Source organism: Triticum aestivum, chromosome 3B, assembly GCF_018294505.1.
Source record: "Triticum aestivum cultivar Chinese Spring chromosome 3B, IWGSC CS RefSeq v2.1, whole genome shotgun sequence".
NCBI lineage: Eukaryota > Viridiplantae > Streptophyta > Magnoliopsida > Poales > Poaceae > Triticum > Triticum aestivum.
The window spans coordinates 213,433,177-213,449,174 of NC_057801.1; the positions used below are offsets into that span (position 1 = coordinate 213,433,177).

A 15,998-nucleotide genomic window follows, 5' to 3' on the forward strand; every position below is an offset into this window, starting at 1 on the left:
CCTCAAACCAACGGTCAAGTGGAACGAGCAAATGGTCTGATAATGAGTGGCATTAAACCCAGACTAGTGCGGTCACTTACTAAATCTGACACGCACTGGGTCGAGGAGCTCGACTCCGTACTCTGGGGGCTGCGAACAACGCCTAACCGCACCACCAGATTCACACCATTCTTTATGGTCTACGGCGCAGAGGCAGTCTTGCCCTGCGACATTATTCATGACTCACCTCGAGTGCGCATGTACGAAGAAAGAGAAGCCGAGTTGGATCGGCAGGACAGCTTGGACACATTGGAGGAAGAACGCGACGTCGCCAAGGCTCGTTCCGCATTCTATCAGCAGCAGGCCCGAAGATACCAAAGCAGAGAAGTACGGGCCAAGACTTACAACGTTGGTGAACTAGTTCTACGCCTGCCGGACAAGAAAAAGGACAAGCTCAAGCCCAAATGGGAGGGCCCCTTCATTATCGATCAAGTCCTGACCGGCGGAGCATACCATCTACGAAATGCGTCGGATAACCAACTCGAGCCGAACCCATGGAACGCAGCCCGCCTCCGAAGATTCTATGCCTAGCGCCGGACTAAGAGTTCGTCCCCTTCCTCCGTCCAAATTTTTACACTTCAGCTGTCTTTTGTTTCTCTTTTCATTACTTTTTTACTACAAAGCCCGTAAGGGCCTACTTTCGCATTGTTCGCATACACTTGATGTGCCATTTGCACTCATTATACCTGGGGGCTTCTTTTACAGAAGCTCAATTATAAGGGTCTCATGCCTAGCACATGTGTCAAGCTTCCACATGTACCTTTTACTCACCATTATATGCATCGATATGACTTAAGTTTTGGCCAAGCTGGGTTGCCTGGCTCCTGTGCTTACCCCTACATTCCCGATTGTTCGGCTAGGAGGTAAAGGGAGCACCTCTGCGATTGTTACTGCCGGGTCAGCCGGATGTGTACCTCAGACTGGGTGAAGCCGAAAGCTAGCGTTCTTAAGGGAATATTCGGTCGGTGACTTAAAAGATGATTTTTTACCTACTCATTTATCTGCCCCCAGACGTTTTTTCTGCTTTTTTCGTAGTCCGGACATGCACTTTAGGGCATGCCTCCCAGGGAAAGGAACCCTTAACGGAACTATTCTCCCTGGAAGATGTTTCTTACTAACCATGTAATATAACATAACTAGTTGGGCACTTGTCTGATAAAGCACTAATGACCCCTACGCCTGGTCTCCATGCATACCCCGGTTGTTTCTTAACCAAAAAGGTATTCGGACACACTCCGGACTCTAGGGTCCCGAGGTTGAAGCGAAAAGGTCGGCAAAGACAAACGATCTACAATCCGGCTAGAAGGCATTTCACATGTCACTTTAAAGGAAAACATACATTGTCAAATTTACTGATTGTATTCCTCCTCAATCCCGTCTAACAGGCTGTCTAACTTACAGTCCCGTTGGGAAAATTTAGCAGCCAACTCTACTTGGCTGTATACTAAACTCACAGGGATCTCCTTCCCATCGGGCCCCACCGGTCCAATTTCGGCCATGTGGTTGGGATCCGCCTTCTTGTAACGCGTCTTCACCATGGCCCAAGCCTCCCTGGCACCTTGACGGCAAGCTGAAATCTTCCACAAACGGAAGCGCTGCCGCACTCCCTGAAGCTTCTCCGCAAGCTCCCCAAGGCCCTCGGGTAGGGAGAGGGCTGGCCATAAAGCCTGGACGGCGCCGCTCATTGCCTACCGAACTCGTTCGAGCAGTTGCAACAGCTCGGGAAGTTGATCACCCGTTGATATGGGCATCTCCTCCGCAGGGCGACCTGTGAGTATACCTACAAGACATATTATGTCAATTTACTTCCTCGCCGAACTCTTCTTTTCAAAGGACTCCGCTCAAGAACTTACTATAAATGCCGCGACGAAGCCGCTGATTCTCCTTAACGGAGCTGGACAGCCCGGCTCGAGCGCCTTTCAGCTCTTCTCCGAGCTTGGCGTTGGCATCCTGGAGCTTGTTCCTTTCTTGCTGCACCCTATTCAGCACCCTCTCGCCGGCCTTTAGCTGGCGCAGTAATTCTTGCTTGTCCGGATCTTGTCCGGCGGCACCTGCAATGTCACTATTAGACTTGCGCGCATGCCGCACAATGCTTATATTTATTAATAAAAATGTGTTACCAGGAGGGGTCTCTGCGTCTCCTCCTGCGGCAGCAAGTGCGGCCTCAAGTTGGGCCTTGCATTCTTGCAGCTCCTGAGACAGCTGGGCATTCTTCTCGGTAAGAGCCTGCGTTTCAAATGATCCTTAAATCAGTTAACATAACTACTTTAAGTCTCGGGGGCTACTGGTATATATAACCATTAAAATTCCCTTACCCGTATGTCTTTCACATACTGCTCCGTGGCTCTGGTAAAACCATCTTGAGCGGTCCGGAGGTGCGCGTCCCCTGCGTTAAAGGCGTCCAATGCCTCAGGGGAGAAGCATGCTTCACGAAGCACTGTCTGGCGGCGCCTATGGTTCATGGCGCTCTCCACCTCAGACTTGGTGGCGGACAGTCTATCGGTGTCCTCCGTTGGAGAAGGATCCGGCCCGCGTCTTGCGCTTGCCTCCCCCTCCAGGCCGGGCGCTGGAGCCTGGCCGGTATAGGTTGGATCGGCAACTTCCACGCCCGCAGTCCGGCGAGCGCTTTTTCTCCTATAAAGATCATGAGCACTCAGACGCTTCCTAGGAACGTTGCTCTAAAAATTTAAATACGAGCTATACCTTTGCGGCGACATTTCCGTCCGTGCCGCGCTCCTTTTCCGCCTGCTGGTCCGGACTGACCTTTGTTGGTCAGCCGCCGCGGGCTCGGCTTCCCGCCTTGAAGGCGCTTCCTGTAAAGCACCATCGTTCGCGAAGGTCAGAAATGGGCAAGGAAGAGATAATGGTGTCTGGACCTCGGTCACAGTCACCTGGGAAGCCGGATATAGTCCGGGGTAGTCCGCTGTAATGGCGACCAAAGCATTGTCTATGCTGAGCTGGTGAAACACCCCGTCGATCAGCTCCACCTTGATGTCCGGATCCTCTTCGGAGGCCGGATCCAGGGATCTTTCTGGATCCTCGGGTTGCGGAGCGGGACTTACCATGTCCTCAACAGTCCGGCGTAGATCCTGCGCCGAAGATATAATGTAAGAAGCCTCAACTTCGAAAGCATGGGTTGAGCCCTTAAAAGTGTTCGCTTACCCATCCTCTAGGGTTGTTCATGGAAAACCCATTCAAAGGGTTCGTTCGAAGGAAGTCCTCCTTCTCCCCCTTGTACAGGCTGGACAGGATCTCCACCAGATCCTCGGTCGAATCCGGCCCTTCGCGGCCATGACGGGTGGCATCGTCTTCCCCGTTGAAATCCCACATGGGGTGGCCTCTGTATTGCAATGGCTGTACCCCCCGCATGATGCATGTCGCCATGATTCCAATCATGGTCAACCCGGAATGGGCCAGTAATCTTATTCGGCCCATCAAGTAATGGACGCTCTTGTCTTCCTCCAATCGGGGGCTCCGTGGGCGCCAGCTGAGGCGTTTCTTCAGAGGAGCAGCACTAAACTCCGGGAGGCCAATCCGGACTGGGTCCGGCAGCGGAGCGTCTCCTATATAAAACCACTCTGAAGGCCAGTCTTCGGACGCCTTCTTGGGAGTACCGGATGGGTATTCGGTCCCGGCAATGCGCCATATTTCGGCGCCGCCCACTTGATATATGGAACCCTCGTGGGAACGGGGTACGAGGCAGAACAGCCTCTTCCACAATGCAAAATGGGGCTCAATGCCCAGGAATAGCTCGCAAAGAGCTACGTAGCCCGTGATATGCAGGACAGAGGCGGGCGTGAGGTGGTGGAGCTGGAGTCCGTACAACTCCAGGAGCCCGCGGAGGAACGGATGTATTGGGAATCCGAGTCCCCTTATCAGATAAGGGACGAAGCATACTCGCTCCTCTTTATTGGGGCTTGGGGTAGCCTCCGCTTGCCTTCCACTTTGATAAGTGACCAGTCCGGCTCGGATTGGGACCATGAAGGCCGGAGGGATATACCCCCCCGCTTGGAGCTTTGCTAGCTCGTTGTGCGAAACAGAGCACCTCCTCCAATCCCCTGGCGGTGGGCTGGGAGCGCTAGAAGAGGAGCCGCGTCGACGGTCCATGATGGAATGGATTTTTAGGTCAAGGGCGCTCCGATGAACTATTCGCGGGAGGAAGATGGTGTGGTTTGGATCTGGATTTTTGCCTCTTTTGTAGGCGAACGACTCGCACAACTAGGGGTGAAACATAAAAAGACACCCTGGCTTTTCGCATTCGTGCGACACGTGGAAAAAGGCCATTACTGGGCGTAGAAGCCGAGAAAAACAGTATTTATGGTAAAGCCGGACACTGTTCGGCAGGTACATGGAACTTGAAGGGAGAACCCGCCTTGCAACGCCGAAGACTATATACGCGCTGGACTTATCGTCATTGAAGCCTGGTTCGGGGGCTACTGAGGGAGTCCTGGACTAGGGGGTGTCCGGACAGCCGGACTATCATCGTCCGCCGGACTCCAAGACTACGAAGATACAAGATTAAAGACTCCGTCCCGTGTCCGGATGGGACTTTCCTTGGCGTGGAAGGCAAGCTTGGCGATACGGATATGTAGATCTCCTACCATTGTAACCGACTCGGTGTAACCCTAGCCTCCTCCGGTGTCTATATAAACCGGAGGGTTTTAGTCCGTAGGACAACATATATTACAACAATCATACCATAGGCTAGCTTTAGGGTTTAGCCTCCTTGATCTCGTGGTAGATCCACTCTTGTACTACCCATATCATCAATATTAATCAAGCAGGACGTAGGGTTTTACCTCCATCAAGAGGGCCCGAACCTGGGTAAAACATCGTGTCCCTTGTCTCCTGTTACCATCCGCCTAGACGCACAGTTCGGGACCCCCTACCCGAGATCCGCCGGTTTTGACACCGACAATGTTGGTTTTCTCAATCCGTCCTTGGACTTTGCTCCACAAATAATCTTTCAAATATTTGAAGGCTCCATTTGTCGAAGAACCTACATAAGATTTCATCCCTAAATATTTCTAAGTCAAAGTTTCATTAGGAACATGCAACAAGGCTTTTACCCCCCTCCCCGTGACACTTGCAGGGCAACCCTTACTAAAAAAGATAGAAGATTTGTCATAGTTTATGGGCTGGCCCGATGCCTGACAATATGTGATTAACAACTGGTTTACCTCATCTGCCCCGTCTCCACTTACCTTGAAAAACAACATGTTGTCATCTGCGAATAATAAGTGATTCTCAGGTGGAGCCGAAGCCGCCACCTTCACACCACTCATGCTTGATGACTCGTCTATAAATTTTAAGAGGCATGAAAGGCCCTCCGCTGCTATCAGGAAGAGGTACGGGGAGATGGGGTCTCCGTGTTGAATCCCACGGGAAGTACACATTTTTTTGAGCAACCCACGGGAAGTACACTTAGAGCACCTCCAATAGATGGTTCAAATGTAAAAATAACTAACTTTTAGACCGTCTGGGGCAAAAAAGGTGCTCCAACAGACGGTCCATATGCAAAGAAATTTGGACCGCAGCCTCCTCGTGATGTAAAATCCAACACCTTGCGGTGCAAATTTACATCACGAGGTGCATCTGGTCCAAAACCAGCCGCCGCCCGCGAACGCCCAACCGCCACTTCCTTTCCGTCCCAGCCCGCGCCCGTTCGGCCGCCCGAAGACCAGCCGGCCAGAAGCCGCTGCCGGGACCGCCGAAAACCACGCCGTCGGAGCCGCCACCACCCCAAACCCCCGCCGCTGCCCTCCGCCGCGGTCGCCTCCCTCGTCGGTAGCCGGCTCGCAGCCTCCCGGAGGCCGCCGAATCGGGAGGCAGCCGACGTGGGATTCGGCGCCTCCGGCGGTCCGGCTGCCGCAGTAGGCCTCCGCCGGGTCTAAGGCTGCCGCCGACCTCGTCCCTGTCAGCCGTGAGCCTGTTCACGGCTGTTGCGCCGGCCGCACGACCGCCGCACGACGCCCTTCGCCCGGCTGCCGAAGTACTGTTCGCCGCCCGCCGAACTCCTCTTGGCCGACCTCGAAGCTCTTTTCTTATAACCGTCGCCGTCTGGAGGAGCCGACCGCAGCCGTCCGTAGCAGCCAATCCAACCGGCGGCCATCTTCTTCCACCGCGCGCACTAGGTGTTCGACGGAATTCCCCAAGGTAAAAAAAATGACGAAACTTGATGATTTAACTTGGGATTGGATAGTATGTTTGACGGTGGTTGTGTGCAATGTGGTTCCGTTTATGGTCGTGCGTTCATTCGGAGAGAACAGATTGATGCGCACAAACGGTTGGTGCACAACTACTTTGCATCACCACCTGTTTTTTTCAGAGAATTACTTTCGACGCCGTTTCAGAATGTCGAAATACTTGTTCTTCCGCATTTGCAATTCCGTGAAGCACCATAATCCAGTCTTCGAGCAGAGAAGGAACTGTGCCGAGTTGCTTGGTCATAGCATTGAGCAGAAGGTCACTGCCGCTTTGCACATGATGGCATTTGGTGTTCCGGCAGATTACATTGATGACTTTGGCGATGGCAAAGAACACTTCTATCTTCTATGTCAAGCAATTTGCAATAGGTATGGTAGAAGTGTTCGGTCCACAGTACCTGAGAGCACCCAATGCTCAAGACACTCAGAGGCTTTTGAAGATGAACAAAGCTCGAGGGTTTCCAGGTATGCTCGGGTATGTGGATTGCATGCATTGAAAATGGAAGAACTGTCCAAAGCATGGCATGGACAATTCAAGGGTCGTGGGAAGGATGCCACTATCATTCTTGAGGCAGTTGCTGATCATGAAACATGGATTTGGCATGCATAACATGATCATTGAGAACGAGCGTGGAAAATATTTAGATTACAACTTCTATCAGTTGATGGGCATTCCTGTTAACCCCATGCGAAAAGAACAGCGCATCAGACGTTTCATGAAGGTGTACAGAGCGATTAGAGACACCGATGTGCATGACCAACTCCAGAGAGATTTGATGGAAGAGCATTGGAAATGGCATGGCGAAAGATCTGCATAGATTCATTATTTGTTTGTTCAAAACTATGTTGTATTATGCAAAACTATGTTGTATCTGTGTTGCATTTCATCTCCTGGATCTGAAGAACTATGTAATCATTTGATATTGTGGACATGAATTTTTTTATGTTGTTTCAAAACATGTTTTTATGCAATATGTGCAGCTGTACAGTGGCTGAACAGCAGACGCGTGGCTGCTGGCCGGTTTTGGACCATGAATTTGGATCATCTATTGGAGTTGGTCTTTTGGACCAGGAGAATTTGGACCATCTGTTGGAGTTGGCCTTTTTCGAAGCTTCAAAACGCACTTTTTGACGGTTCAAATTTTACATCTTCGATTTTGGACCGCCAAATTTTGAACCATCTATTGAAGATGCTCCTAGCTCGAGGAATTGGAGAGGGCCGGTATGAAGTGAACGTTTCGGCCCACTCAGACCTTGAAGTTACGAGCTTCTGCCGAGGCCCAGTAAAAGGGATCTGAAAAAAGGGTCCAGAAGCAGAGCTTCCTCTTCGCCCTCCCCTCCCGACGGCGTCGCCGAAACCCTCTCCGCCGAACACCCCCGCTGCTCCAGCCCTTCTTCCGCCGAAGCACGGGAACCTCGAAGGTATTCTTCTCTCGTAGTACTGCTCCCCACCTCCTCCGCTTTACAGTATCGCCGTGGAGCGGAGATCCATCCGCACCTCTATTGATTTCTTCTGTTGGCAACGAACCCTAACCTGCTTATATTGCCCGGGAACTTTATTCTTTTGCCTGCTCTCTGTTTGCTACTTGGCGGAGCACCGACAGCAGTTTATTTTTCCAACCGAAGCCCCATGGACTTCACTAGGTCCGTCCCTGGATGCAGGTCTAGGAACTAGGGCCTGTTATGTATTGGTAGCAAGCACTACTGTGGTTTCCTCTTAGAAATCCTGGCATCAGAAGTAGCACGTTTGATCTGTTGCTGTGGATATGGATGTGCCATGTCCTGCCATTTGTTGCACATGTAACCGTATTTGTCATGTGATGCTGTTTTTTTTTCTGGTTACTTGAGTGCTATAAATCTGTAAGTTCATTCAATTATCATCTTGTTGTGACAATTGGGCAGCTGATATGATATTTTGGTACTAGATAATGGTCGTATTTATTCGTCGGTTATTGGCACAGTAGCTAATTTCTTATTTTCCTTGGTGCTCTCTGCTTGCCTGTCAGGCAGGATACGACATGGCTTCGCATGCCTACCCTTCCAAGAGACCATTCCAGAAGAAGTATTCAGAACACAATGGTCGGGCCAAGTGGCAAAAGACAAAACATGCTCCTTCGCAGCAGCCTCAGCTGACAATACAGCCTGGAGTTCCTCTTATCCGCATTCTCTGCCCTACTGAGAAATGTGGGAATGTCATTGGTAAAGGTGGTAGCATCATTGCAAAGATAAGGCAAGAAAACGGAGTGAAAATCCGGGTTGATGAAGCAGTCCCTGGTTGCGATGAGAGAGTTATTGTCATAACTACCGCTGAGAAGGACAAAGAAGCTAGCCACGAGCAAGGTAAAGAGAATGATGGTGGTACTGCTGTTTCTGCTGATGGCGAGCATGAGAAGGAGAAAGACCACAGTAAGGAAGAAAAAGATGATTCAGATAATGCCCACGGCAAGGAAGAACAAGATGATGCAGAGAGAGATGACAGCAAGGAAGAAAATGATGATTCCTCTGTTGCGAAAACTACAAAGTTGGAGCCAGAGAGGGTAATACCATCAGCAATGAACGCCGTTTTGCATGTCTTTGATAGGATTTTTATAACTGAAAGTGAAAATGGAACTGGAGATGCATCAGGCCAGAAAACTCCTGTTTCTTTCAGATTGTTGGTGCTAGATAGCCAAGTAGGTTCGCTTTTGGGAATTCGAGGTAGTGTGATTAAGCAAATGTCCGCTGATAGTGGCTGTGAAATCCGAGTTTCAAAGGAGAATCTCCCTTTATGTGCTTTACTCAAAGATGAACTTTGTCAGGTAGATTTTTCCAGTGCTGAACTTAGTTTTCTTGTTCCTTGCAATTATCTTTTGTAGTATGTCCAAGATTTTGCTTTTGGAAGATTATTTTTCTGGCATTTCTTGATATATCATTTTTGCAGATTAATGGAGAGCTTGACTCAGTCAGGAAAGGTCTGAATGCAGTGGCTCAAGTGCTCTTTACTCACCCCCCTAGGGAAAGTGATGTAGTTCCTGTTGTTCATCCTTCTGGTTCATCGTCACGCACCTTCAATCCCTCAGATGGTCTTCCTCCAGGAATGCCACCTAACTTTCATCTCCCTTTTCAAGGGCCATCCCATGCCAGGGGACCTTTTGATACCATTGACCATAGGCCAAATGTTGCACCTTTCTCAACTTTTCCTGACCAACGCTCAAACATTCCTCCCTTTTCTGCTTTTCCTGATGCTCTCATGCATGGCAACGCTTCAGTTCCTCCAGAACCTCTCACCTTCAGGCTATTATGTTCAAGTGACAAGGTTGGAAGTATTATAGGGAAGGGTGGAAACAGTATCAAGACTATTCAGAAAGATACAGGTTGTGAAATAAAAATTCTCGAGACTATTCCAAAGTCAGATGATCACATCATAATTATCTCTGGACCTGCGGTAACAACCTTACTTTTCTCTTGATAGCGCAGTTTCATTAAATAAACCCAGTAACTATTCATTACCCCTTTAGCCCATGTTTCTTGGCAGTGAAGGCATTTAAGGATTAAAATGAATAGTTAATGTTTTTCTTTGGTTTTTTTCATTCTCCAGTGTTTCTAGATAATTGGATTCTTTGAATGTGTTACTGGCAATTTTCATATATTTTTTCATGCTTTGTCCTCAAGGCTGCCATTTGGTAGCATGGCACACTTGTATACAGTACAATTTCTTGAGAGTACAGGCAGCAACCAGAAATGTGGTTGCCAGGGAGCCTGTCATAACTTATGGTAATATTGTACTCCCTCTGTCTCATAATGTAAGACGTTTTTGCAAGCTCTGTTAGCTTGCAAAAGCGTCTTATATTATGGAACAGAGCGAGTACATAATCTGGTAAATTGTTAGTGGACATTGTAAATGCATTAGAAGGTTGTATGGCGCAAGAATTTTGGGGTACATTTCTGGTGTTTTGTACTTCTTTCCTCATACTCTGCCTTGAGTTTTTCAACTGTTTGTTTCTTATTTTGACACACGCGGCATTCATTGTTATTCATTGTTAATAGCAAATCATAGCATTGGAGTTTGCTATGACATTTTAGTATTTTTTGTTAGCACTCCATTCTGAATGGCAGTTATCCTCTACCTGGAAAGTAGTCTTTCTAATGTTTTATTTCTTTCTTTGTGCTCTGTAGCATCCAGGTGATGGCATTTCCCCAGCACAGAATGCAATTCTGCATGTGCAGCGTAAAATTACGCCACCCACCTCTAACAAGGAGGGTCCTGCAATATCTAGGCTGATCGTTTCACCTAACCAAGTTGGCTGCCTCCTTGGCAAAGGTGGCAGTATCATAGCTGAAATGAGGAAGCTGTCAAAAGCTCATATAATAGTGTTGAGCAAAGACAAGATCCCACGGGGTGTACAAGAAATTGATGAAGTTGTTCAGGTCTGCTTTTGTTGGATTGAACAGATCCTATTTATCACTATTACAAACAATGCATTAAGATCTTTGCCTTGACGAATGTCAACTTCATCTGTTATTTTACATCTTGGCTTTACCATACTGGATATTTTTGTACGACACTTTTAGTTTCTTTTCCAGGTTAATTAACTGCAGAATTTCTAATCTTTTAGATAACCGGGGATTCTGAGGCTATTCAGGAAGCTCTGATGCAGATAACTGCTAGGCTACGTAACAATCTTTTCCGGGACAGAATGGCTTCAATGGGTCCCAGTATGCAGCCACCTTTTGGTTTGCTGGATCCTCAGTTTGGTGCATTTCCGGGAAGCCATGAATCTACATCTCCTAGGATTTATCCTAATGCATCTCAGTTTCATAAAGATTTCATGGGACGACCATTGGATGAGATGTCTGCTCCTTGGACCACAAAGGTACGACCGATTTGTTCTCTTCCAATATTTTCTTGAGCATGCTGTAAGAGGAACAGGAGTTTACAGCGTTCAGTTCTTTTGGTTTGTCAGTTGACAAAATTATGTTGGACATCCTAAGCAAAGGTCCTCTTTCTTTGGAAACATTTTAATTCTGCTTATAATGATTAGTTTGGCTGGGGACCAAATTTGGTCACCAGTTAGTGTGGCATTGCATAAGATGGGCATGCATGAGTTTTGATGCGAGGCTGCCTAATTTGTTGTGAATTAATCTATGAGTCATGGCACCATAATTGTAGTCGCCATCTGATTAACAAAATCAATAGTGATCAAATATATATCACATGCTGCATTGGATTGTAGATTATTAATTAGGCAAATGGCTTTAATGCACCATAAGATCATAATGTTTTTGCTTATAGCCCTATACCATCGTGATCCTACTCTCAACTTTGTAGGGCATGCAGGATGTTGGTGATCCGATGTCAATATCTGGCATTCCTGGAATGGCGCACAGAGGAATGGGTGGATTTTCTGGGTTTGTTTCTTGTCTCGTGTCTTAAATTTTCTTCCCTTTTGATTAGCAACATCAGAAAACATCATGTATTTACTGATAAAATTTAATTGCAGTCCTGTTCATTCATCTAGGCCAATCATAACTGGAAATATCATGGTTCCAAGATTAGTTATACCTGCTCTATGTGGGCATGATGGAGGTTGTTTGAATATGATTCGCGAGGTTTGTGTCCGAAATTTGTGTCATGTAGCATATCTGGTTAACTATAATGTGTATGATTGACATAATTAATCCTATATGCAGTTTTCAGGGGCTAAGATAACAATCGATGAACCGCTAGCTGATTCCATGGATACGCCTGTTATGATATCTGGCACACCGGATCAGATGCATGCAGCCCGAAGTCTTGTTCAAGCATTTGTTCTAAGTGAACCACCTGCCCCATGAGATTTCATATCTCTGAAGGTGATGCATCCCCTTCTAATATTTTGATCCTTCTGGGGAGATCATAGGCCCAGGTGATGCTGTTTGCGTGCTGGGCAATGAAGCTAGTAACCTTATGTGTGTTTGAATTTTTCATCACTCTGTCTGCAGAGTTGCATGCGTGAATGGATAATTATGCTGAACAAAGACTAAAATTCCAGTGGTGGAACTTCTCTAGGATCGTTTTATAATCTCCCAAAGTTGTGGCACCAGATATGGAAAGCATTATAGCTGCCTGAATCTATCATTTTATGCAAGCCGTAGCTTGGGGTTGGAAAGTTTCTAACCTTTTTGTATGAGAACCCCATCATTCGATGTTGTGAACTTCTATGAAGGGAAATAACCTATTAGTGATCGTTATGAATTTTGGTCTGACATCTGCATTATTAAAGACTGACATGACCACTATTCGCTGGACCAATACCCTAATACCTAGTATCAAATACTGGAATAGTACCTACACATATCAAATCGTTCCCTAGCGTCCTGTATTAATTACTCTTAGCAAATTCAGGTAGAACAACTATCCCAGAGGCCTTTGCAGTGACATATTTGCAGTAGACATCATAAGCTATAGCAGCAGCAGCTTGATATATTGCACTTGTTGGACCAAAGGGCAGTTGAGTAGTTGCTGGTAGCATTATTTTTTTGCCCTAACATACTGCATACAACACTGCTCTAATGATGGCAAACCTTGCTTGGATTAATATGATCAAGTCAATCATTTAAATCTTAGGAATGCATGTCTTGCTGGTTATATGTTGTATTTTTCTATATTATTTGTGAGGACATACATTTTTATGTATATCTGCGAAGTTCGTTATGTATCGCGACATACGGATATTACTAGTTCACATAGTTACCTGCATTACAAACATTATTGGTCTCATTTGCTTTAAATAAATAGTATTATTTATATTTTTGAGTCACCTTCCCTTAATGCTGTATGTTTTTCCATTGCCATGTACATGCTATTTTGGAATCTTTGTACATGATTTTCTACTTACTGAATGGCTCATCCAATGCTTCAAACTTCTGTTGCTACTATATCTAAAACCTTATGGACACTCGGACAGTTAGGTGAATTTTATTTTCCTATGTAAACTGTTCGGTGACAAAACCTCTTCCTATTTTCATAGCTTTAGCTGGTAAATCCAACATGGTATTGAATTAATTGAACCTGAATTTCACAAATGTGATAAAGGCAAATCTGTATTGCATTAGTGCGTTAGGACTCCCAAGCAAATTTGTACAAGAGGGACATAGAGGGTGATTGGTGGGCTGGCTCATCCATTCACTTGCATAGCTCATGCAGCATGTTTTTCAATCCCCTTAATTGGTTGGTCAGCTTGCACCTGGTAGCCAGGCCAGATGCAGAAAGTAAGCATCGGTGCCGTCTCCCATGAACGGGGAAATGAGCCTGCTCCCATGTCTAGACTCGAGTTGACCTTAGTTAGGTCATTTTGATATGCATCATTCATGAAGCCAACCAAATAATCACCCATAATTTCACCCCTTGGCATGTTTTTTTGTTGAACAAGCGTATCCTAGCCAGTGCCCCCCTGGGGATTCAAGTTAGCAATCACCCCCATAAGTATCTCTTGCCTTATGAGCACTGTAGATTAGTCAAATACTCTCTGGGGGTAACCAGTCACCCCATAGTATTTTGAATATATGAAAAGGACCATTTTTTACTATATTTTGGTTGTAGTTTCTTTCATTCTTTGCTTCGCGCCTACTTTGCTTGTGTTGCTTTTGATAAGTAGCTACCATGATGATACAAAAATGACATTTGGTTGCTTGATGAATCTTATGTTTTAAGGTCAGCAGTTTTGGTGAGTTGTCAACTGGGGTAGTTCCTTATAGGCAGACAGTTGGTTATATCTCTGCTTGGTTATCCTTTGCTGCTATGTTAGCATTGGGGGCTGCATCCTAGAAGGTATGAATATTGTAGTTCTGTCTGATTGATTGACTTGTTTTCTCTAGATGTATTTTTTATCAACGAGGCTCCCAACCTTTTTTTTGGATTTTTGTATTAATTGGAGTTTCAAATACTCAGCCTATTGCTTGTTGATGTTCCACTAACCTGCTTTACCATTGGAAATAAATAGCCTTTAGTGAATAAGAATACCTAGTAAATACTGTTGGATGGTACACCATTGGCTTAATGTATTATCATTCTGAATGCCTTGGTTTGGATGGATGGATTGGCTACAGTTATGACTGTCGGCTCTTAGTTTAGTTTGATATTGGTAAAGATGGAGAATTAGGAGGATTTTAATAGTGATTCACTAAAGTAGTCTGATTTTCTTGTGGTGCTCCATGCACGACCTGGGTGTTCGTCTAGTACTTGTGTGTCCTGCTTAGCGACCACTAGTTCCTGCATCCCCAGTCTAGGAAAACAAGGTCGAATCTGAATCTTGTTGGTTTGCGCTTTTAACCCCCAAAACCGGGTGGTGTATGGTTTACGATATTGGTCCGAACTCTTTTAACATCTTAGGTTGTGGAATCTACCAACAACCCCTACAATGCACTAATTTTGCAAGAAGAATTCAGCTGCCTTGGGTTATGAACCTGGGAATATTCATTGCTGCTACCGGATTTGCAGTCAATTAATATATGTGCTGAGATGTTTATGAGGGCATAGCCACATTTCTTTTTTACATATGTTCGGCTTTTCAAAATAAATGAAATATAATCTGTATGCTTAAATTGTAATGAGTTTTAGGACATTTTGATATGCTTATGCCATATATGTTTTCATGCGGATGGTTCTGAAGACAGAACATGCAACACCTCAAAATATTTGTGCTTGCAACCTTGTAACAATAAGCTGTACCTAGAAGCGGTTATCTTACATTTGAATATGTAATGCCTCGTAAAAAAGAAGAAGAAACTATAAAAAAATGACGCATTTTTCCATGTCAAGCGCTCCTGAATTCCCGGTGATCCACTTTCCATCCAGCTGGTAAAATGACAAGCGCGTTTCAACCAGGAACAATCAAGTGGCGCGAAGACATACATTGAACGTAAGTGACTGCCCTTGGACTACTTGGACAGCTAACAACCAGGGTGAGTCGAGTGTGGCCCACAAACAACAAGCTCTATTAACGTTGCACATCGTCTTTAAAAAAAATGTTGCAAATCGTTCTATTCCTGTTATTCTTTTTAGAAGGTATTCCTGTATTCTTATACTACCACCGATTCTAAATATAGGACTTTTTAGATCCAATATGAGCTACTCCCTATAAAGTTAGTACAAAGTTGGGTCATCTATTTTGGAACGGAGGGGGTACATACGGAGCAAAATGAGTGAATCTACACTTTACAATACATCTATATATATTTGTATGTACCAAATGTAGTGTCAAAAACGCTTTTATACTATGGGACAGAGGGAGTAGTTTGCATTGAAATCTTCAAAAGGGCTTATATTTAGAAACGTAGTGAAGAAATGGACGTTTGGACGAAAAAAGAAGTTATGAAGTACGCTGCACAGAAGCGCTGTCAGAACGTCCGTACGGCTATGAATTCCTGGTTTATGAGCCGTTCATTTACTGGATCGGACGGCTGCTACTCATTCGTTTGTGTACTTGTCCTAGAGGGTTAAGCACATCACTCCACAAGATACGAGCAATGTAGGCAGACGCAGCATGAAGCCTCGCTTCCAGTGCATACATGAGCACAAGCACATTCAGACAGGCGATGGGCATAGAAAATTAGTACGATATTCTAGCACCAGGATGCTTCTATTTTGTAGCCCATATTGTATGAAGCTTTTATTTTGTGGCTCATATGTAATTTTTCATCTGTGGTCTATTGTCTTCTCGCTTACACAAGCGGTGGCAGATCTAATCCCTTTCGGCTCTATTTTGTAACCCATATTGTATGAAGCTTCTATTT

General features: G+C 45.8%; 1 protein-coding gene across 14 annotated transcripts; it reads left to right on the forward strand.

The window, feature by feature from the left end:
- Positions 1 to 7,512: 7,512 nt before the first annotated feature.
- On the forward strand, positions 7,513 to 15,905 carry LOC123069416 (KH domain-containing protein HEN4). 14 transcript variants are annotated; one of them, XR_006432519.1, is made up of 10 exons: positions 7,513 to 7,667; positions 8,252 to 9,043; positions 9,166 to 9,669; positions 10,401 to 10,652; positions 10,841 to 11,098; positions 11,554 to 11,633; positions 11,726 to 11,834; positions 11,916 to 12,077; positions 13,918 to 14,034; positions 15,025 to 15,905. XR_006432519.1 is itself a non-coding variant. In XM_044492266.1 (9 exons), exons 2-8 carry the CDS (start codon positions 8,264 to 8,266, stop codon positions 12,057 to 12,059), a joined length of 2,127 nt encoding a protein of 708 aa, XP_044348201.1. In that variant the 5' UTR covers positions 7,513 to 7,667; positions 8,252 to 8,263; the 3' UTR covers positions 12,060 to 12,077; positions 13,918 to 15,905. The 14 variants fall into 14 exon arrangements, 8 of the variants coding, with proteins under 8 accessions (XP_044348201.1, XP_044348200.1, XP_044348198.1 ...); XR_006432522.1 differs by having other exon boundaries at positions 15,061 to 15,905; XR_006432521.1 differs by having other exon boundaries at positions 15,091 to 15,905.
- The last annotated feature ends 93 nt before the right edge of the window (positions 15,906 to 15,998 follow it).